General features: G+C 51.6%; 6 protein-coding genes across 6 annotated transcripts; 3 read left to right on the forward strand and 3 right to left on the reverse strand.

The window, feature by feature from the left end:
* Positions 1-1,320: 1,320 nt before the first annotated feature.
* On the reverse strand, positions 1,321-3,394 carry STEHIDRAFT_110908 (uncharacterized protein; the record flags this gene model as incomplete). The annotated part of the gene is made up of 8 exons (XM_007304050.1): positions 1,321-1,906; positions 1,960-1,984; positions 2,040-2,231; positions 2,291-2,443; positions 2,502-2,697; positions 2,757-2,807; positions 2,871-3,284; positions 3,326-3,394. 8 exons carry the CDS (start codon positions 3,392-3,394, stop codon positions 1,321-1,323), a joined length of 1,686 nt encoding a protein of 561 aa, XP_007304112.1.
* A 1,302-nt stretch (positions 3,395-4,696) lies between these two features.
* On the reverse strand, positions 4,697-5,920 carry STEHIDRAFT_147023 (uncharacterized protein; the record flags this gene model as incomplete). Its single annotated transcript, XM_007304051.1, has 4 exons — positions 4,697-5,187; positions 5,306-5,459; positions 5,525-5,606; positions 5,684-5,920. Coding segments are annotated over 2 exons (297 nt in total), but the record flags the coding sequence as incomplete, so codon positions are not given.
* Positions 5,921-9,477: 3,557 nt separating this feature from the next.
* STEHIDRAFT_156710 (uncharacterized protein) lies at positions 9,478-10,522 on the forward strand (the record flags this gene model as incomplete). The annotated part of the gene is made up of 3 exons (XM_007304052.1): positions 9,478-9,526; positions 9,589-10,171; positions 10,240-10,522. 3 exons carry the CDS (start codon positions 9,478-9,480, stop codon positions 10,520-10,522), a joined length of 915 nt encoding a protein of 304 aa, XP_007304114.1.
* A 581-nt stretch (positions 10,523-11,103) lies between these two features.
* Positions 11,104-15,101, reverse strand: STEHIDRAFT_168409 (uncharacterized protein). Its single transcript, XM_007304053.1, has 6 exons — positions 14,924-15,101; positions 14,613-14,856; positions 14,104-14,540; positions 12,925-14,040; positions 12,670-12,848; positions 11,104-12,592 (listed from the first exon to the last, which is right to left on the reverse strand). The coding sequence occupies exons 1-6, from the start codon at positions 15,041-15,043 to the stop codon at positions 11,419-11,421; spliced, it is 3,270 nt and encodes a 1,089-aa protein (XP_007304115.1). The 5' UTR covers positions 15,044-15,101; the 3' UTR covers positions 11,104-11,418.
* A 1,723-nt stretch (positions 15,102-16,824) lies between these two features.
* STEHIDRAFT_147024 (uncharacterized protein) lies at positions 16,825-18,491 on the forward strand. Its single transcript, XM_007304054.1, has 10 exons — positions 16,825-16,994; positions 17,059-17,205; positions 17,264-17,294; positions 17,346-17,406; positions 17,461-17,505; positions 17,559-17,612; positions 17,678-17,737; positions 17,809-17,969; positions 18,043-18,063; positions 18,136-18,491. The coding sequence occupies exons 1-10, from the start codon at positions 16,964-16,966 to the stop codon at positions 18,329-18,331; spliced, it is 807 nt and encodes a 268-aa protein (XP_007304116.1). The 5' UTR covers positions 16,825-16,963; the 3' UTR covers positions 18,332-18,491.
* Positions 18,492-18,806: 315 nt separating this feature from the next.
* On the forward strand, positions 18,807-21,986 carry STEHIDRAFT_168410 (uncharacterized protein). Its single transcript, XM_007304055.1, has 14 exons — positions 18,807-18,979; positions 19,032-19,117; positions 19,173-19,186; positions 19,244-19,304; positions 19,361-19,750; positions 19,806-20,189; positions 20,258-20,415; positions 20,478-20,540; positions 20,603-20,762; positions 20,822-20,939; positions 20,998-21,236; positions 21,295-21,440; positions 21,505-21,528; positions 21,593-21,986. The coding sequence occupies exons 1-14, from the start codon at positions 18,820-18,822 to the stop codon at positions 21,963-21,965; spliced, it is 2,376 nt and encodes a 791-aa protein (XP_007304117.1). The 5' UTR covers positions 18,807-18,819; the 3' UTR covers positions 21,966-21,986.
* The last annotated feature ends 10 nt before the right edge of the window (positions 21,987-21,996 follow it).

Below are 21,996 nucleotides of genomic sequence, written 5' to 3' on the forward strand. Positions count from 1 at the left end.
TACCGCTGAACGACGCTGCCTGGAGTGCAGTGCCATATTTTTCACTCTGTGCATTCACCTCGGCCCCCTTCTCGAGCAGCAGCTGCACTGTGGCATGATTACCGCTGGACGACGCTGCCTGGAGTGCATTGTCATAGTATCCACCCTGCGCATTCACGTCGGCCCCCTTCTCTAGCAGCAGCTGCACCGTGGCATTATTACCGCTGAACGACGCTGCCTGGAGTGCAGTGCCATATTTTTCACTCTGTGCATTCACCTCGGCCCCTTTCTCGAGCAGCAGCTGCACCGTGGCATTGTGACCGCTCCGTGACGCTGCCTGGAGTGCATTGCCGTATTCTCCACCCTGTGCATTCACCTCGGCCCCTTTCTCGAGCAGCAGCTGCACCGTGGCATTGTGACCGCTCCGTGACGCTGCCTGGAGTGCAGTGCCGTATTCTCCACCCTTTGCATTCACCTCAGCCCCCTTCTCGAGTAATAGCCTTACTATGCCATATAAGCCAGCCAATGATGCATAGTAGAGAGAATGAGGTATGTTACTTAACCTCTCCCTTGACCACCCTCTCCATGGATTATCCAGGTCATATATTCGAACCCAGTTACAAAATGCAAATCCGGACATCTGCATGAGCTTTAATGCGGGCTCTGATACAGCTTCACTGATTGCAGCTGTGGTATCATTACTGTGAGGAACATGCTGTGTCCAATATTTGGCAGCATATCCAGCAAATGGAAAGTCAGCCGGTGATTTTCCGTCCAAGCAGTCAGCAGTGGAAAACTGCAGGAGATAGCTGAGGCATGTGCACGCAACAATTGTGTGGGATGATTTGTCAGTCAGACTGTATTTTGATACAGTGCCTGATTTCTCCCGAATACGGTCAGAAATGAGATACTCCTGGACCGAGAAATGAGCAAGGGCAACCGGTGTAGAATCATCATCATTTTTCCGGTTCACAAGCCCCGACAGAATGGTAAAGATATCAGTCGCTCGACGAAGTCTGCGTTTGCTAATGACATAAGGATCACTGTCACGCTCGATGTTCACGGCAATGGTTTCTGCAAGCTCTTTGACTGACAGGGGCCTCAGCGAGAAAGCAAGAAAGTGTAGGAGTCTGAGGGCACATGAAACGTGTACGTCAGGGATAGCAGAGAGTATGCGGTCATATGTCTCGTCTAGGTCTTTCGGCAGATGGGCCAATGCCTGTTCGATATCCTCCTCCGTCAAGCATGATCGAAGTGATTGGAGCTGCAGGTCGACCCATCGGAACCTGATGAGATGCACGTTAGCCATGCCTTTCTTATACGAGACTCTGAAGAATAACCTTACATGCCATTTGCTCGTTCAGTGAGCGAAAGTTCAATACTGTCAAGAAATTCTGCATCCCATAATTTGAAGTCCATGTCTTGATCAAGAAAGCGGCGAATGCACATCTTGATATCGTCTTCCACAAGTCCAGTAGAAAGGTCAACAAGGCTGGGGTCTAGGCTCTCCATGGATAACTGGATATCGGATTCTGGGCGGCTAGTCACCATGAGATGAAGGCTGGGGCACTTTTTTCTTATGAGTAAATCAAGGAACGGCAAAAGCTCTGTCTTTCGCATATCGCGAGAGGGCTCGTCGAGAGCGTCAATGACAACATATGAATGCTCAAAGAGATCGAGGAGCCCGGAGAACACATGCTCAAGATGATCGATAGGTGCGGTCATGCCGCTATTAGCGTGCTCAGAAAAGAGGTTGGCGATAGAAGCGGGCATCGTAGAGCACTGCGATAGCATCTGCACGATGAGCGAGCACAGCAAGCCCCTCAGATTAAGTTTAGCTTGATCTCGAAAGTCAAAGTAGAAGTATGCGAGGGCGGATGAAGGCTTGACCTTGCAATGCGCCTTGATATTGTCGATGACCGTGGAGCTGTAGACTCGCTATTTAGTATACGGGTAGGTAGAAACTGGAGTAGGGCAAACCATAGAACGCTCTTTCCGTTTCCGGCTAAAAGACATTTTGTATCAGGATCACGATATAAAGTAAGAGACAGATTACACACGTTTACCGTAAAGCCATAACGGACGACTGCTCCGTTCGTCTCTCCAGGCGATGAACCCCGGACTCCGCAAGAACCAGTGGCCAGTCTCCTGGCCAGCCTCTTGGCCACGACGAGCGGCGCGGTTGAACTCATGGTTCGTGGAAGGATCGGGCGGTGACAGCCAGTTGCGGATTTTCTCGCGGAGTTTTTGTTCTGATACAGCACGGTATTCGTATTAGCGCAGTGAGGATACCAATGGGTAGAGAGCCTACCTTGGGCGTCCTCCTGCCTCTCCATAATTTTCTTAACATTCCGGTTCGTGAGAGCACCGACCATGCCAGCCTCCTGTGCCGCCAACCTCGCCATCTTCTTAATCGCACCGTTAATATCCTCATCCTGTCCACGAACTTCTTTGAGGAAAGAGACTGTATGGTACATTAGTGAACCAGTAACTGCGGAACTGAGAGAACAAAGATGACACACCTGCAATGTTGGCTTCCATGAAAGTCGACAATGCGACAATGGCCTTCAGTAGCTCGGATAGGAAGGAGAGAATGATCTTTTTGATTTCGTCTGAGATTGGGTTATTCTTGTGCACATTCATCCGATCCACAAAAGCACCGATCTCATGGAGTAGCTCGAGCATTAGGTCGTACTTCTTGATAGTCTTCTGCCCGGCCTAAAAGACGTGTATGAATCTGACTGTCACGAAGAACTGTTCAGAATCAGTATACATACCTTCGCCAGCATACCAACAGCGGTGAAGATGGTCTTCGCCGGCGGGAAAGCCTTGCGTTGGTCGAGGTGTTAGCCCATATCGATGGCTGCGCACGTGAGATCGCATCAACTCACGATGCTGACACCTTCGCCTAGCAACCCCGAGGCCGCCTCTATTCCTTCCAAAATCGCCTTAATCCCATCGCGGACTTTCTCCTTTTCCTCCGTCTTACGTTCGAAAACGTCCACCGTCTGCTGAAAGGAAGACAGGCAGTCTTCGAGTGAAGTCTGCGCGACAGATGGAGGAAGATTGCTCCCGCCCTCTTTGCTGAAGCGCCCAAGAGCAATCTCCCATAGTTCTTCTAAGTCAGTGCGTTTGGGCGAGTCGACGTGTTCGGGAGACGGTTCGGCAGGTAAGGTGGGCGGTTCGACGGATAAGATAGGCTGTTCAGCGCTGATAGTTGCTGAGGCAGGTTCGAGAGTACCGGTACTGCCTTCAGCTGCGCTTGGACCTCGAACGGAAGGAGGGGGTAGCTGGTACGAGCCGGTCTGTCATTTTCATGCATGCGCATAACTATGTAGGAGCTTACATTTGAGTCCGCCTTACGATGAGCGTTACTTCTAAACATTTTCTTGAATGTCTCTTTGATCTTGGCCATGGTTGGGCGTCAAGAGGCTTGGATAGATGGTGTGTATCTGTATGCTCGGATGAGTACGCAAGCTGCCAGACCAAGATGAAGCGGGGGTTCACTCACTGAGCTTGAGTTGCGAAGGAGAAGGGTAGTCCTGAAGGGGAGGAAGGCTCACTGGGCAAAGGGGACAGCAAGGGCACGCAGACGCAACGAGGAGAACCAAACACGCATACATACTGCCAAAGATAACTGGCGGGCGGTGTATGGACAAGGATGCCGGCGCCTAGTCCATTTGAGCGAATCGTAAGGAACCTAAGAAAATAGATCACTGGGACCTTCTACATGAGCATTCCTCGTGCCCCTTATCCTGTCCAAGGTGGACCATAGAGACTAGCTTCGCAGAGCACGATCATGTCGCTATTCTGAGCTCTTGCACAGCTCAGCGGGAACCGGGTGTTTTTGAGAAAACTTCACTTGTGATCTTCTATGGCGCCGGCTGGTAATAGCAATCCGGACCTATGCATCCCCCGTCGGGTCTAATAGCTTGTAGAGCGATGAATGCCATCGCTATAAATATGCACTATCATTCTAGGCAGCATTTACCGATTTTTCCAGACCATCGTCCGTGCTTTAGTCAATTAGGAGGAGAAAGTAACCCAGATGAAAAGTGAAACTGGACATGCTAGGCGTGCCGAAGATTTGTGAGCGTTGGTCGAAATGCAAAACGTTTAACATCGCAATCCGCTCATGTTCACGTAGCTGCTAGAGGGTCTTTTTTCACAAGGGAGATATCCTCAGTGAGAGACAATACTAATCACAATTTCGTTCCCGTTCCATGATGCCATGCTACCGCGACTCGGAGAATGCTCGAACAACGCTACACGAGCACCAGCGTCAGCTCTCCTAAAGAGATCCGTACATTTGACAAGGAAAGAGACGGAAGAACCTCAACAAAGACGACGGCGTCTGTGCTATTGAACGCCGTTCAGATGGATCTGCCCGTACGGAGGATCCTATCGTAGAATCCGACGCGAACGATCGATCGTCATACGCCGAGATGGAGGGGCAGATGACAACGACGAGGCCTTGCGGAAGCTGCGAGAGTGGGTAATCATAGATGTAGAAGGATGTGCACGTACGACAAAAAAAGACGGTGTGTAGCGCAATGCAGTGGCGAGGGAGAAGATAGACGTTCCCGTGCTCACGCGTAGGTGCCGATCTCGCAGGGTGTTGATTATAACTTTTCGTGTTCCGTCTCTGCGTGGAGATTTTTGTGCGCGAGTTCATCAGCGAAGAGAAAGTCGGACGTACGACAGACAAAGGAACTGTGCGGGACATGCGGATAGCATAATTTCAGCGGGAGCGCACGAAAGCGAAGAAATACAATCTACTAAATCGACAGACACCACGACACAAGAGTCAGCGCTGAGGTGAGTGACCAAATGAATCGATGTCCACAGGAGCCCTCTGCGCCCCATGAAGAACAGACACACGCTCTAGGAGCCCCTATCTGAGCGATGGTATACAAGCTCGCGTCAAACGATGTGTGGGAAATGTCGGCTCAGGAAAAAGTAGTCGAGTACACCATTGGGATCGGGGTGGAGCTGAGCTCTTGCGAAAGGCAGTCTGGGGTCTCGGAATACATATGTGGCGGCAACCCTTTGTCTGGGGCCGCCGTAGACGATAGCCGCGACGCTGGAAAGCTCAAGGGCGAGTGTATAGTTTGACATGACGGCGAACGTTGCGAAAAGGATGATACCACGATGGAGGCCACTAATATGCAGCGGAGATGGAGCGAGGAGGGCCACAGAGTATGAGCACTAGAAACGAAGGTGGCGACATCGAAGGTGGAGAGATCGAGGCGAGAGAGTAGAAATGTATATGATAATCGGGCATGAGAAGGATGAGCAACTTCGAAGATGCATGGATAGGACGAACCCTCGTTACTCTCCGCCTCAAAGTACTAATGCATCCCCTCTTCCTGCAGGCGTCCACTCACGTCGCCCTACAATTCCCGCAAGTCCACAGCGTTGACCGAAGATGCATGCAAGCCTCGAGCGAACGCTTCAGAGTGATCCTGTCGATACAAATTCTGCACCATGAGATACCGAGATGCAATCAACGAGTAGGTCTCACAAGAAAGGGAATGCATCTCACCTACATAACTGACTAGTACTGACTAGCTATGCAGTTCTAGGGTAAGCGCATACGAAGTCGGATGTGCGGAAGATGTCGTACACTATTGGAAAGGAGGGTGATAGTCCGAATGTGTCAGTTATCCCTCTCATGAACGCATTTTATGAGCGAACAACTTACAGTGTTTTTGAGTACCACCTTGGATGTGGTGCCCGTTTGAAAATCGCCCCGTTGGATAAGCCCATAGTGCGACGGCGTGCAAGAGGAGACGACACTATAAGGGAAAGATGCGCTCGGTTCCTCGAGTTCGTCGACGCATATGCATGACTCCCACCACGACGACTGCCTTGAGAAGCTTGCCAGTCGTAGCAAGATGACGGCGTGAGGGTGTCGATGATGGTCTTTGCGGAGAACGCGTCGTCGCGTCGTTGTGGCGTTCTAAACCAAGTGGCATCAAATGATGTAATCACGTTTTTCGGATGCGAGAGAAAGAAAAAAGCTCGACTCTTGCTCATCCCGCAACCTCCTGGATCCACAACACCTCAAGACACGCTCACTCTCATCATCCCAAAGTCATCACCTAATGGAACTCCCTCATGATAGTATTCAAATTCTGACGTGCGCATACTCTGGCCTCGTACTCCCCATAGCATCCTGCACCCTTTGTTTGTGCTCGTCTTCTCCGACTCAGTCGCTATCCAGCTGAGTGCACCCCTTTCGAGCGTGCTCAGGCAGCGTCCCTCTCGTGGTTCTTCTCTGTCTCCAGATTCTCAGCTTCCTCCATTCTCCTGCTCTATCCGGTCTCTCGTACAGCATCTCGTCTACTTAGCATCGTTGCCCCCAAGCTCGTTTGTCCGATCCGAACGTCCGTCGAACTGCGCTTATGTATTCCTGGTTCCAAGTCCTGGCCCTCCATGTTGCTCTTGCTCCCGACAATTACACAAAGATGAATTCCATGGCTCACGACGCCATGCAGACCTTTCTGTTTTTTCCTATTCGGAATGTCGAACTGCTTTTGTCAGAACATCCTCCTCCGTCTCTGCTTTTTGGCTCTAACTTGAGCCCCTTCCAGTCGTTACGACTCATCGTCAAAACCTCGTCTCACTAGCTGTTTCTCTGTCGTCTTCCTCCGCAAATTTTACAAAGCCCGGAGCTCGGAGTTTCCCCATGACGTCTCAATGAGATCGTCAGCTGCATTTTCTGCTCGAGTCTATGCACCATTCTCTCTGTCTTTCTTCGCTGTCTAAGATGGGCTCCGATGGACTAAAGCAGACCTTGTTCTCGAATGTTGACGACCTCAGTCGGTTATGTTTGGAGATCGGTAAATGCGTGGTGTGGCGCGGGATGGAAGCGATTGGTGCATGGTGGTTCATGCTTGCTTCGAAGCTAGCAAGAATCGTGTGCCCGATGAGGGTTGAGAATGCTGGTGATACTAAAGATCGAAAGTCACGGTAAGACGGCTTATGAACTTGCTGCACGAGCGATCAAGTCCATTGGACGGAGCTGTGGCGAATGTGTTTAGGTGAACAGACGGTGGGACAGTGGCGTGTCCCCGACACGAACACCAACTGGTGGGGTCCATCCCTCGAAGAGAATAGGTCTGAAACTTCACCTTACCAATCCCGCATTCACATCATTTCAATGTTGCAATTCGCTCAGATCGAATGTTGACCGTTCATAGGCAGCCTTTACCATCTGACATTACTGCGGGCTGTGTCCAGTATATGCTCCGGATTGTGCTCGTTGACGTTCCCGCTTGGAACTAATACACGTTCAAGTGGATTACATGGCGACGGTGCTACACAGTACAGTCCGATATCACTACATCATACTTTCGTTGTCGCCGAAGTGCCCTCGTCTACCCTAGGCCGGGACGTCCGAAAATCAGAATAAATTCAGGCGGGTCTTGGGCTGCTCCCTCTGGGCAGCATGCCGTGCATGTATAATCTGGGATAGTGTAATGCCCCCGCAAATGCCTTCTCAGAGGTGACAATGTCCCGTGAAGTTCAGAGTACATGGTTCCGGGAAGCAATGCAAATGAATTGCCTAGTTATACTGGGGCAAGTGGTGCAAACCTTTGCAGAGCCTCGCTATACCGATTGTTTCCGACGACGAAACAAAAGCTATAATATGCGTCCCAGAACGAGGCGAGCTGCCATCATTCGAACGTTTAACATAGCAACACCTCTCACTGTCCATTCCGCTCGGGACTAAGAGCTTCTCTACAGTGACGCTCGACGGCAATACTCTGATGCATTGGATTAGAATGAAACCCCGGGATGCTCTCGCCTTATCCAGGCGGAATTTTGAAGAGTGTTGCGGGGACTCCAGCGATGAAGGGTGAACTCTATCCTGGTCTATCTCGAACATGAATGAGGACGCCAAATGGCTCGCATACATCGGAGTAAGAGCACCCCAAGAGGTGGAAAAGATAAAGCCCGCGCTATCGTGAAAGCGACAAGGAGTGGGCGTCGCGCAGAGAAACGAAACTCCCGATGTAAAATATTATCGCCAGAAATCGCTTTCAAGATCAAGATATACTCACAATTTCAGTGAACGCTATAAAGGCACTTCCATCTGCGCGGGGACGACTACTTATTCCGCAGACGATATGTCTCTAGTTCCAGTGGACCGTCGAAACCGAGTAATTGGCAAGAAATGTAATAGGAAGAAAAGATGACGTGGCAAGGAGACAACCGGTGGCGCAGATTGGCACACGGTTTTTGATCGGAGCTTCAATTCAGCTATAGACGGCTGCCACTTGCTTGCCACTTGTTGTCATCTTCGTCCTGAATCATCATCCGTTGTCGGTACTGTGCACGCTCATGCTCACCATACCACTATCACTATTAACTCTTGGACGCCCGATATAAATGCACATCTGTGGGAGGGTACTCAATCATACATGAACGCAGGACCTCGTCCAGGGCTGTCAGTGACCCGGAACCCCACAGTAACTTAGGAGTACTGTAGTTTTTCGACCAAGTGTTCGTGGGAGAATTATGTAAGCCGTGACCACCGCTGGGCCGCGGTTCGTTCGGGCGGGCCACGCGTGACGAACAGGCAGAATTGCTCGTATTTACGCCAAAAATTCAATTTTTGGCGATTTTTGGCGCAAATCGGTCACGATTCTCTGTTCGTGAACCCCTGTGCATGCGTGACCCCGGGACCCAATCTGTTCGTCGACGCACGATGCGTGACGCGTGACGAACAGTTGGTCGAAAAAGTACAGTAGTGGATCATACGACAGACCTCTGAACTCACAACCACTCATCACAAAAGTTGAAACAGACTACCCTTTCATCTAAAGTAGTGATTAATCTGAAAAAAAAAAGATTCTCGTATCGCAGACGTGCGTAGTTCGAACCGAATCACTGGGTGCGTAACCCCTTTTCCAAGGCAGTCTACTCATCTGAATCTCTCTGGATGACCTAGAAACATTCGCGTCGTCAGAGAAGGGAACGACACCTCAACTCCTCGGTCGTCCGTCCTAAACTATGAAGATTTGGATTGCGATCTCGCGTCGCGCCACCGTGGCACCTGGGAGCCAATGATTTGGTCTATCAAGACTCGATGAAACGGTCACCGCGCCTGCTTTGAGACACGAGTGGTTAATGGACTTTTGTACGCGTGCCTCGGATGATCTCCATTGTATGACGTCCGTAACCTCTTGTTTAGTCGAATATGAACGAGGTCATGATGTGGGCGCAGTTGGCGTGGCCATGGCATGAGGCTTCAGGCATGCATCGTTGTTACTTACAGCTCCTTCTGCGTTGCCTGCCATCTACTAATCTTCACGGCTATCCCTCTTCCTATCTAAAGCTCTTACTATCAGTTAGATATCATACTTTCTTCTTCTACCAGATATCTTGCGGGGTGCCACGTACAGGCGCAGACACGAAGCGCGACCAACAACCTTCCGACAGCATCGACAAAGTCAGCCTCGATGCCGTCGACTGAGAGCATCAGACACAATGTCTCCAAGTGCGCTCATCACCATCTCCTCCGGATACCCTACTGATCGTACTTCAACCGTTTGTCTGATAGGTATCTGAATCTTCTAAAACACCCTTTACGATCCAAAGGCCACGTCAGCCACGGATATACAGTCGACACCGCTCATCTTCTAATATCCACCCTCACCATCACTCGCTTTCTGAACCATGTCTCATCCGGAGAGATCGATCCAAATAACGAATCCTCCGTCTACGCAGCTCTCTGGGCCGATACGAACGAACTCGCCGATGTCTCCCATCTGTCGGAAGTCCAAGGCTCGCAGATCGACATGGACACCTGCACTCGCGTTGTAGGCTCGATTTTCCGTGACGCTGGGTTTCATTGCTCGACTATCGCTGGATACATCGGGGACGAGGTCCTCAGGCACTCAGATATTGTGAGGACGGGATTGGTGATCGGTTTGTGGCCCATCAATGCGCAGGCCATGGTTGGCGAGGAGTATGGGAGTCCAGAGAGTATACGAGTTGAGGGAAGGAAGGATGGGAAACAGAGACAGGCTCAGGCCATGATCGGTTGGATCTCCGTCGACTCTCTGGGCGTGAAGCGTCTCAAATTGCTGGAATGGCGGACCGAGTCCAAGCGGTCAACGGAGTCGTCGAGGCAGGGGCTGAAGGTGTATGAGCACGACCCCAAGGAGTTCGAGATTCTTCGGTGCTATTGGCCTTACGGTAAACGTTCTGGGGATGATGAAGACGACTCGGATTCACGTTCCTCAACAGGCTCTTCGTTTTCTTCCGAGACGGGAAACACATCCTCCAGGCGGCCTGTCAGATCCCTAGTCTCGCACTACGACGATCTCGACAACAAATCACGCACCTCGCTGCTTCCACCTTCGCGGTCTCTACCACCTATTACGATCCCAGATCCTCCGCCCCGACGGGCCACATTTTTACCTCCACCGGTTACCCAGCCTCCTCCCATACCACGACGCCACGCGAGTACCACAGCGCGAAGGAGTTCGCGCTCTCATCGCCATTCATCGTCCAGCACTTCGAGATCTGAACGAGCTTTCCAGGTCGTGATAGTCGCCGCTATCATGATTCTCGCAATCGCGTCTGCGTCGTACCGCCTGCACACCATCCGTCCCATCAGCGCCCTCCGTGGCGTTCCATCGTCCCACGTCTCCTCTACCACAGACCAGCCATGGCAAAACCATAACACGCCATCCCATTCATCCCAGTCTTCGTTATCGCCACAGCAAAATCAACCACCTCCTGTGCAGAATGACCAGTCTCGACCTGCAGTCTCGTGGAGCCGTCCTTACGTCCCAGCTCATGAGATAGTGCGTGTCAGAGAAGTATGGGGGCCTCAGCGTGTTGGGGCTGTACGGCCTCGGTGCTTTGAGTCTCGGGGGGAGGTATGGTGCCCATCAGATAGAAGTCCAGATCTGTACCTTGGTTGGGTCTAGTAGCGGCCACACAGCCGTCATGAAGTTTGCATCACGCGAAATCTGGATTCTATGAACCCAAACATTTTTACTTCTTTTTGCATATTTAATACCTCTCGCTATCAATGTTGTTCTCTGTGTTTGTTCTCCTAGATGGACGTTCTAATTTATGCAATCAGACCGAGGAAGAGATATATCACGTAGAGATAGTATGTACACTAATACAGAAATCCACATGATTCGAGCATGCAGAACGGGGGGACATCTCGATGGATTAGAGAATACGAGTAGTGCGCGATGTGATTCAGAATAGAAGTGTATGTACACGGTACGAAAAAGGAAGCACTGCAGTCAAGTCCGCAAATAAGTTATGTGCAAGTCGGCAAAGCAGAGAGACGGATCGAAAGCAAGTAACAAGAGACAGGTCGCAAACCTTTACAATGAAGACGCACGAAAAACAAACCGATATGAACAAAACCGCGAGATGAGGTGCTAGCCGACCAACGTCGCCTCATACCGACCTCTGCTCATCACCACTGTCCAAGTTTCCCTCCATCAAATCGAGCAAGTCGTTCCTGACCGTGACCAACTCATCGTCCGTCCCCCTCAACCTCTCGCTAACCTCATCCAACCTCCCAATAAATTCCTCGATCTGCTGCCGGCTGAGCATCACGCCACCCGAGTTCAAGCCTCTGAGTTCTTGTCGCACGTCGTCAAGAATAGGACCAGCATGGGGTGTGAAGGTGAATGAGAATGCGGACGGGAGGGAGAAAGGCTGCCCGAATGGTTGATTCGGAGTGGACTCCGCCACGTCTCCTTGTCCACGGCCAGAGAACGAACCAGCGTCTGAGTACTGCTCTTCATTCTCTTCCTCCTCTTCCTCTTCTTGGACCGGATCCAGGCGCATCCCCTCAGGCAAAGGTGGCGAACCACTATCTCGATCCTGCTCGTCGGCTGACCCATCTCTCTCCGCTTCCTCCTCATACTGCTCCTCACCCTCATACTGCTCCTCGCCCTCATACTGCTCTTCTCCTTCATAGCCCTCCTCATCCTCATATCGCTCCGCATACTCGTCCTCGCCCTCGCCCCCACCCTCATACTCGTCCCCCTCTCCATCCTGATCCTCTCCCTGCCCAAGGCCAAAAGAATCTTCTTCATCCTCCACCTCCATGCTAACCTGCCCCTCGTCCTCCACAGCCGAAAGCTCCACAGGCACACTCGGCAAAGTGATCGTATCCCAAATCGGCGACTCGAGCTCCATCTCAGCCTCGCCTTGCGAGTCATCCAGACCACCGCCCTCTTCCCGCTCCTCATAATGAAGCCGCACGCCCGAAGAAGACGCGACGCTCGTACCGCCAACCGGTAGATTCTCGATCTCAGATTCAAAGGGCGTGAACTCATAATGCCCATTGGAATGACGAGGTGGAGGATGGCTGAGCAGTTCAGGGACGGTGATGGCCATGGACGCCGTATACGTATCCCCAGCGCGCGTGATATCGTGCGGCCATTCCGCCTCGACGGTCGAATGCGTACGGGCCACTTCACTCCCGCTCCCGTTCGAACCACGGCCTTCGTCCTCGCTGAAACCGAAACCGTCTCCGCTGTTGGACGCTTTGTGCGGCGATCGGGAATGAGAGGGCGATTGTTTGAGAGTTTCGTGGAAAGCTCGGAACGATTCGTGAACGCTGGTATCATTCGAGGTCAGTAATTCGAATTTGCGTGGATATATGTGATGGGGTTTGTGAATGGTGGAGATACTTACCCAACGTTGTCCGAGTCAGGCTGATAGTCCGAAAGCAGCGTACGATTCACGTCCGCTGGCCAAGGCGCTGGTTCTGTATGTGTCGATGCCACGAGAACGGCCTCCGAAGTCTCCGAACTCGCGACTGGCTCAAACGCTACCGAAGCCCTCTGGGGTTGAGACATTTGCGACCTCGCAGACTACGGGGGAAAAGGACGAGAACGAAGCGATAAGCATTCATGGAGAATCGTGAAGAGGAGAGTGAGAAAGGCCTACCACTGTCAGTTCGACTTCCCTTGGCCTCGAACGAAGGGATCGTCTCTGTGAATGGGCAACCCCGCCCCTAGACTGTCCCAAGTCCGCTCTCGACTGTCCAAGATATCCAGTCCCCCGTCCATGCCGCCCTTCTGACCGCTCAAACTCTCCTTCAGAACGTCCGAGGTCCCCCACCGGCCGCCCAAGCCCTCTTTCCAAACGCCTAAGTTCAATCTGCGATGACTGGCCAAACCCACCTCCCGTCGACCGTGCAAATCTTTCCATAAGCCCCCTCCCATCCCTCTCCAATTTATTCATCTGGCCCCCGAGCGTGGTGATCTGCTCCATCAGATCTGCGAGCGATGGACCCAGAGCTTCCGCTTCGCGTTGTTGTGACTCGAGGGAGACATTGCGTCCTACTGGCTCAGGGGTCGCATGTCTTCGTTCTGCTTGGACGAGTAGTTCATCCTGATCACGGTCGCGACCACGATGTCGATGACTACGGTCTGTCCGACTGGATGGCGAAACGGGTGGGTGTGGTTCTCGGGTAGAGTATGCGGCATGGACATGGGCGCGGTCGGGAGTTCGTGGGTTTGATGAAGGGGATGCCGATCGGATATGCACTGTACGAGTAGGCCGACTCGTCGACGCATATGCATCGACCGTTTCTGAGGGTGTAGGTGTAGGGCTACGTGATCTTCGATGATGATGATGGTTCTGGTTGCGGCTGTGGTGGCGTTTATGTGTTGACGGAGGTGGGGTGGGCGGTCGATTATTGCTGGGTCCTGAGTAGGCGTCGTCTGAAATTGACGATGATTCGAGGTGATGGGAATGGGGATGTGGGGAAGGGAATCCAAGCCTCTGGCGGTTGTTTTCGAGGTTCGAGATTTGGACGCTTAGGGTGGCGATTTGAGCGGTGAGTGCCGCGATGGATGGTGACGCGATGTCTGCAGCCAGAGAGGTATTGACGGCGGAAGGTATCGCGATGGGTGATTGTATTTGAGTGGGGGACCGTAAAGTAGGACGTGATGAGGCACGAGGAGGTGTGATAGGCCTTGCGACTGATGGAATAAGATCTGTCTGTACACCTTGAGTATGGAGAGGTCGCTGTTGGGGTTCAGCCCGGGCGGTCTCCAGCTAAACCAAACAAGATGTAAGCGCGGCCCCAAAGCACCATGAGCAAGCAAAACTGAGACCTACTCGTTCGACCAAACTCTCCACCTCCGTGATGAGTCCACGATTGCGCTTAGCGGACGATTCCAATATCTGAATAGCCTCCTCTCGTCCCACTCTTCTGTTATCACCCTCCAGTTCGGGAGACTTCGAACGTCGAGAGGTGCGAGCCTCCGAGGGCCGCGCGATGAGAGCCTCGATTTCGGCTTCCCGTCGTGCGACTTTCGCTTCCAGGTCCTTGATGTGCGCATCATTCGATGCTAGCGATGCCTTGGAGTCTCGGAGAGATGTTTGTAGCTGGGATATCACGGCGGTGGCGTAGAGGAGATCGTCGTGGTCGCGATCGTGTGTGTCATCCTGGATCGGGGACGATCGAGGCTTGGCGGGACGGAGAGGACGCGACGATGAGCCACTGGTGCGCATAGCGGGCTGGGGCCATAGTGAGAAGTCGCTTGATAATTCGACTGTAGTTGAAGAGTTAGCTCTGCTATCCTCTCAAGACCGCTGTGTCAGACACAAGGAGAACTGGGACACACCCTTCCGGACCACAACCTCCAACACTTCGCGCAGCTCGTCCTTCTCTTGCTCCATCCGTCTAAGAAGGTTCTCCATCCCTCGTATACGCTTTCGCAGCGCATCGTGTTGCTGATGTTCATGCTCAAGCTCGAGAGTATGATCGAGTTGAAGCGTGTCAAGCGCGTCGAGGGTGGCGAAGAGTCGGGCCTGGAGATGAGATGCCAGGAGTGTCCGAGTCTTCAGCTCACTCTCCAAAGATTTGATCTAATCATCAAAGCGGTTATGATTGTTAGATAAATTGCCTGTAGAAAATGTACATAAAATGGTATACCCTTTGGTTCTTCTGCGCGAGAAGGATAACCGGGTCCGTGCGGAGACGATGCGCATCGTCATTATGCTCGCCCTCAACGGCGTCAGAGCGTCTTGTGCGTCTGGATGAAGGAGGGCCCATACTATTTGTCTAGCTTATGATGAAGTGATGAACATAGGATGTGGGTGGTGGACAGCAGTGGACGACAAGAGCTGGATGTCTCGACGCTGGTGGGAACGATGAATGCTCTGAATTTCAAATAGCATTACATATGTGGCACTTTATTGGGGCCATCAATTTGTGGCCCAACTTCACCGGCCGTCTTTGCTCTCGAGTCCCAACCACCACCCAGACGCAAGGCTTCTCCTGGCAAGCAAAGTGCATACTCTCAAAGTGAATAAGCTCACACAGATGAGGAATGAGGCGGCGCAATAATCCCGTGGCCCAGCATGTCCTCCTGCGCTCCTGTCCTCCGGTCAGCCGCAACCGTCGTTTCGTCCCATTTTCTTGCATCCGTGACAGGCTCTGGTTTCTTCGCCAATGTCAATGCATTGGTACCTTTTCGACCTGCTGATAAATTGGCCAGCCGTTTGCAAATCACACTCACGGTCGCGGTGTAAGTAAGATGTCCCTCCTGGACCTCGAGCTCCATAACAACTTCATACTGACGGGTCATAGGTAGCAGCGTTATGGACAGACCTGACTTAGATGACGTCTCATCGAATGAAAGGTTCACGGATGCCTTTACAGCCCCAGCCTCGCAGAATTCTGGTAGTTGCGTCTATATTTGAGGGTCCATGCCGCCAAATCAATGTATGTGATGTCTTCTACGACGAACGAGATGGTCGCAGCGTCGAAGTATGAAGCTCTCGATGTTGTGGAGTGCCTGCGCCCCTAAAGGTATTCTACCATTCGTTGATCCTGTTCTTTGACGACAATATCCGCTAATCCCGCTGCACAGGTTTAGGCATCTCGAGTTCTCCGTCCACATTTTGCTCTGGACTAAATATGCAAGAGAAGGGCATGCTAAAAGGTACGTTATCACTGACCACACGCAGACAAATAAATAGCCGTCAGATTCGTCTTGACTCCATCAATACCGTCTGTACCAACACCATAAAATAAAATCTCCTCGTAGATGGCTGCCCCGCCTAAAGCTGGAATGTCTGAACAAAGCTCGTATCCATCCTTAGAATTTCACGAACGGTGGTCAGTATTCTGCTTGGCGGTGCATTTTTGGAAGCTTTGACGTCGATCCGTCCCGTTGCCCTCGCCGCTTGGGTACTTCGATGAGGCATCGCACTACCTTCCCTGTTCATTACGGGCTGGCTGACATCGTATTCCGACACCGGCGTTTGTCCGCTCCCTCACTGTAGCACGAATAATTTCTTTCTACATCTACATAAGGTCCCTCGACCTGGTGGCAATCTCTCAGTGTTGACCACTTTTCCGCAGAGCGTCTTCTTCTCGTCTATCTATTACTACCCACTCAATTATCTCACCCCGCCCAAGATGGTGTCTCCAGCCAAGTATGTATCTGCTTTCTAGCTCTCTCTTCGTACGACTCACGACCTTCTGTAGCCTAGGACCGCTGGTACTATGTCCCTGCATCTCCCAGGCTTTCACGTCGTATACTGATATACTGTACTATTTCGACCGTAGGCCATGGTCACATGTCACAGCGGGCATATGGCATGGCCTAAACACCTTTTGTCACAGGTCACAGGCCCTCTGCGGCATTATTTATTCGTTTTTTCGTCCGGGCTTCGCCCAAAATGGTAACTCACCTTCCTTTTAAGTCGGTCACAATTTTTTGGGGCCGATGGCCTATTTACACCCATGGCCTAAGTGCCACCCTTGTCACAGGTCACACCCCGCTGGCCTACGGTCGAAATAGTACAGTATATTACCGCGTAGTTTATCGCAAATATGTTGAACTGGATGTTGATGGGCACGTTGACCGTGCAAGTCTGTGAGGGCACTCGATTTTCCCTCTCTAATCCCATTGGGACGACTGATCAATGAGTATGTCGACCTTCAGATGTATACTTCGAGCGCTATATGATGGAGCGCATTGCGTTAAAATTGCTAGGTGAGTCAAGTGAACGATAATTTATCGCCGGAAACATCGAGCCTGATGGCTTATATGCTCGCAGTTTACGGCCTTTTCTGTTTAGATATGGCGCAGACAGTACTCGCAACCCATGTGGCGTGGTTTTACATGATTTTAAACCCTGTAGCTTCTCCGTCCGGCATAAAAGCGCCATGGTCCGCCTCGGCCTTGACTATCTCCGCTGGTCTTGGTGAGTCTTATGCTTTGGTTTCGTAACGATCAGCCGACTCACTTCCCTTGCCTCCTAGTGTCCGCTGTCGTGCAAATATTCTACGGATGGTACGTTTCGCCAAGTCTTGAATGCGTGTGCTCGTTGCTCATCCAGAGCAGGCGGATCTCGACTCTTGACACCTCCATGGTCATGCGCGGCCTCGTCTGGCTTATTGTGCTTGTGCGCCAAACCCACCATGGGACATATTTTCCTTCTTTCTGACCATCGATGCAGATGGCCGTCGGACAGTTTGCTACCGTCTTTGCTTCTTCGGTATTGGTGAGTGCTATCAGCTGCGGACTTCGTGCATAGACTGAGTAACCACGTCAAAGTTTGAACTTGCTCCAACATATGTGCAATTATTCTCCGAGTCAAAATGGCGTACGGTGAGTACCCTCTAGCCAAACCACCATGAGCCGCCACTGAATGTATATTCGCCAACAATTTGAAGGCATGGCTAATCCTAAGCGCTGTGGAGGATCTCTTGATCACAGCTTGTATGACTTGGATCGTAAGTACTCTGCACTTTCCCCGCATTCATAAGTTTGCTATACAACACATATTACCGTCGTTTCATTTCAGTTGGGCAAGGCAAAATCGGATACGATGTGGGCTTTCTCAAACTCGCTATTCACCCGTCTTATCACAATGATCGTCTCGACGGACCTCGTCACCACGTCCCGTGCCGGAGTCAATCTTCTACTACTGTTTAAGTACCCAAACACCAACTACTTCGTGGTCCCGTACGACCTTTTCCTCATTCTGTCACGCAGGAGCATGCTGAACATAACTTATATGGCTCATACTATCCTATAGGCTCTATGTTGTCGGCAAACTGTATGCATCCGCACCAATACTACCAGCTTCTCATTCTCGTCGAGGGCGAGACTGATACCCTGCTGTTTACAGATACACCAATAGCTTGATGGTCATGCTCAATGCTAGAACCCCTACGGTGGCACCACGCGTTGGCAACGACTTCGGCTACAACCCTGGTTCATCTGTGGCACAGTACGTCCAGCCTCGGGCAGGCCGGGTTTCTGCAGCAGAAGGTTTGGCGTCCGACACAAGACAGACAGGAGCAAGCACAGGAGATGAGGTGTGAAGGATGGCCGTATATTGGCTGATGATCACCTCCGTGGTAGAGGCGGCGGAACAGTATGGCGAGCGCGGCAGGATTCTTTGTTGTCATGTCATCTGTTAGCCGGACTGCAGTCTGGGGGCGGGCAATACTGGGCAATATCTTGAATGCATATTACTGGAGGCATGGGCCACTGCGGCCACGGCACTCTGAATCTTCGAATTTATCGGAAAACCTTTGCGAGAACCAAGCAAACGAAAGTATGAGTGTTTCAGAACTCCACGAGTGTCTGCACAAGAGCGTGGTCAAAAGGGCTTAGTATCTCTTTCCTGGAGCAGATACTTGAGGGGAGATGCAGCAATTCGAAGTGCGCTTGGACGCTGAATTTCAAATACCATCTGAATCAGGTGGCACTGTATTACCGCCATCTATCTGTGGCCCAACCTTGCCGGCCATCTTTCCTCTCAACCACCGCCTTTCCCTGACAAGCAAAGTAAATATTCTCACAGCGAATGAGCTCACATAGATCAGGAGTAACGCGTGCATGTGACTCCTGTCGGCGTAGGAAAGGTCAGTGTTTCTTTGGTGTTTCTGCTTCAATCCACAGCATGGCGTTGGTGCTACCTGGCAATGATTCGTACGTCGCTGACGTCTTGGAAATTACAGTAAGATGTAAGCACATCTTCCATGAAGGTGAAAGGTTTGAGTCTTACATTATCTGTAGGCGAAGCCGGAGGCGATTCAGTTGGCCAAAAGTGTTCAAGATGCGCTCTCCAAGGCGTCGAATGCACGTATAACGCCACACCACAAGTCAGTCAACTATCTCCTTGACACCAGAGAAAAAAACTAACATAGAGGACGCAAGCGGGAGAACTTTGAGTACGCTACGCATGATTTTTCATATCATTCAGACCTGACCAGGCATCCCATGTTCAGTTCTCGTCAGATAAGACGCCTGCGTAAGAGGTGTGATGAGCTGGAGACCCGACTCAGCCAAGTTAGTCATTTTCTCTCTCGCGGACTAGTCACCCTCCTCACACATTACTCTTGCAGATGCAGCAGCTCATGAACGGTACAAGCTCTGGGTCGAATGTGGTCTCTAATCTCTCGACCTTCAATACCTCCGCAAATCTGCCTTATGTCGACTCACCAAACACTCGCACCACAATGCATTCGAATGACTCACTCCTACCCGTGACAGATGATGATGACTCAGACTCAAGTGACGACGAGTACGGAAATATCAGACTCCTTACCGAACATGTTGAAGCTCTGTCTCTCGCCACTGACGCAGGCCGCTCAACTTTCCATGGAAAGTCGAGTCTTACGGGCGTCATTGTCCAAGTCGCACAAGCCATTCCGCCTCCGCCACGGGAGATCGACAGCCCCAGCCATTCGACAGCCATATCGCAACGGCACCTAATTTCCTGGATGACAGCCCGCGTATATATCTACATTCATCTCGCGAGATCGACGCTGACCTGCTGCATTCGTATAGGATGGTTTCAACCTTCGATCCTCCTGTGCCGATGTGGATTTGAACTTCCCCGAACCATCCCTACTACACGAACTGGCTGAGATCTACTTCACCCGTTCAAACCCGTGGACAGGCTTGCTACACCGTCCCACCTTCTTCCGTTCCGTAGAAAAGGGTCTTCACCACGACGATCGAGGATTCGGCAGTGTGGTCCTCCTTGTTTGCGCCCTGGGTGCCCTGCATTCTGATGACCCTAGGCACCTCGATGATTATGGGACCACTACCAACGACACTAGCTCTGGCTCGGTTTGGCAGTCCGCAGGTTGGAAATGGGTGTCTCAGATCGACCCGATGCGTAATGCATTGTCCCATACACCTTCCTTGTACGATCTACAGATGTATGCGGTATGTGACGGCCATCGACAGTGTTTGTGCCAATAGTTGACTAAGTCCCGTGCTTCTACACGCAATAGTTATCGCTGGTTACCTTTCATGCGTACCCAACGGCAGTAGATCTATGTGGTCTTGCTGGAATGGGGGTGCGTCGTGCGCAGGTTGTAGGAGCTCACAGACAGAAGGCGTATGGAGGTAAACTCACAATCGAAGGAGAGCTGTGGAAACGTGCTTTCTGGTTCGTTTAGATACAATACAACTTCCGTGCTGAACTAATGTTTTCCTTGGACTCTGACGTAGGTCGCTGCTGTCGACAGAGACCTTGCTTTGTGTTGCCCTTGGTAGGCCGTGCTCCACTCAAGAGTGTGTCTCCACAGTATTTTCCAGCGTCTTACGCAATTAACTCACCTTCTTTCCTACATCAGCTGTGACTTAGACCTACCAGTAGACTGTGACGACGAATTTTGGGACAATCCCGACCCCGAACGTCGTTTCATCCAGCCGATTGGAAAACCATCTTCCATGTCATTTCGTATAGCTACGTTCAAGCTCCGAGAGATCCTTGCTTCCGCATCCCGCACCATCGTGGGCTTTCATTTTCGTCTTCGTTACATTCTCTCTATTCCTCACGACATATTTCACAGTATTCGACCAAGAAGTCCAGGATTCTCTCGGGACTAGTGGGACCAGACTGGGAACGACGTGTAGTCACTGAGCTTGACTCTTCCTTAAACCGCTGGCAGGATCTACTCCCCTCACACCGTGCGTCATTCTCACCACGATTGCCGTTTGATCAGTCTGACTTTTTGTGCGCTTATAGTGAAATGGAATCCTGACCGCTCGGTCGACATATTCTACATCCAGTCCGCATGCCTCGCCTGCATGTTCTATCACACGCAAACGTTCATCCACCGGCGGTTCATATCCGCCATTGGCAGTCATACGCCCAGTCCCCTTGTAGAGGCCTCGACTGTGATATGTCTGAACGCTGCGAGATCGTGTGGGAACATCGTTCTCACCCTCCCGCGAACACGAACCTTCTCATTCCCGGGTCTCTTCGTGCGTCCCTGACCCTTGCCTTTCGTCTTCATATGCTGTTCCTTACGGTGCGGCATAGGGAAATTCTCTGTTCGAGTGTCTAGTTATCCTCGTCATCAATGTTTCACGTAGAGTTCAACGAGGGGAACAACTCTCGGAGCAGGAAGTCCGTGACCTCGATATTGCGTCAAAATGTCTGGCTGTCACGGAGTATCATGAGCAGAGGTAGCGCTCTCTTTCTACGTGGGATGAAGCATCACTTGTGCTCACCATGGTGTTATTTATGTAGATCCTTCGCGGCAGGAAGACTGAGGTATGAGTGCTCATTTTCGTCTGCACTTTCTCTGAGGAACGTAAAGCTAACACCCACTACGTAGGCACATACTCTGCCACTTTGCCTTTTCATGCGGACTCTCCTCAGTATGGTCACTGGCGAAGTTTCCCATACCAACTACCACAGAGGCCGGACCAAGCGATACTTCACGATCGGCACCGGAGTTCACCCAGCAAAACCTGTTACTACAGGATGACTTCGAACGATGGATGGCATATGAGGCGCTGCAGACCGAGTTTAATCCCTTCAGCACTCTGATTCAGGGCGAGCCAGCGAACTCATTCCCATCGTTCTTCGGGCTCCCGTTCGATCTGAATGGTGGTCCGGCTATTGATGTTGACGGTGCCGCTGCGATGGGGATGTCTGCTATTGACTTCCCGTCGAGCTCCTCTTCGGACGCTCAGCAGTGGGGATGATGGGTTCCTTGGGCATGGTTTGATCGAATGG

This window comes from Stereum hirsutum, assembly GCF_000264905.1.
Source record: "Stereum hirsutum FP-91666 SS1 unplaced genomic scaffold STEHIscaffold_7, whole genome shotgun sequence".
NCBI classification, from domain to species: Eukaryota; Fungi; Basidiomycota; class Agaricomycetes; order Russulales; family Stereaceae; genus Stereum; species Stereum hirsutum.

Bases quoted from the DNA above. Each gene is read 5' to 3' on its own strand.
- STEHIDRAFT_168409 (XM_007304053.1), bottom strand. From the start codon at position 15,043: ATGGGCCCTCCTTCATCCAGACGCACAAGACGCTCTGACGCCGTTGAG. The intron at 14,857-14,923 runs GTATACCATTTT...TTTGATGATTAG, and splicing joins TCGCGCAGAAGAACCAAAGG to ATCAAATCTTTGGAGAGTGA. The intron at 12,849-12,924 runs GTAGGCCTTTCT...TTTCCCCCGTAG, and splicing joins GGGAAGTCGAACTGACAGTG to TCTGCGAGGTCGCAAATGTC.
- STEHIDRAFT_147024 (XM_007304054.1), top strand. From the start codon at position 16,964: ATGATGGAGCGCATTGCGTTAAAATTGCTAG. The intron at 16,995-17,058 runs GTGAGTCAAGTG...ATATGCTCGCAG, and splicing joins CATTGCGTTAAAATTGCTAG to TTTACGGCCTTTTCTGTTTA. The intron at 17,295-17,345 runs GTACGTTTCGCC...CATCCAGAGCAG, and splicing joins GTGCAAATATTCTACGGATG to GCGGATCTCGACTCTTGACA.
- STEHIDRAFT_168410 (XM_007304055.1), top strand. From the start codon at position 18,820: ATGAGCTCACATAGATCAGGAGTAACGCGTGCATGTGACTCCTGTCGG. The intron at 20,416-20,477 runs GTTCGTTTAGAT...ACTCTGACGTAG, and splicing joins CTGTGGAAACGTGCTTTCTG to GTCGCTGCTGTCGACAGAGA. The intron at 20,541-20,602 runs GTGTGTCTCCAC...TTCCTACATCAG, and splicing joins AGGCCGTGCTCCACTCAAGA to CTGTGACTTAGACCTACCAG.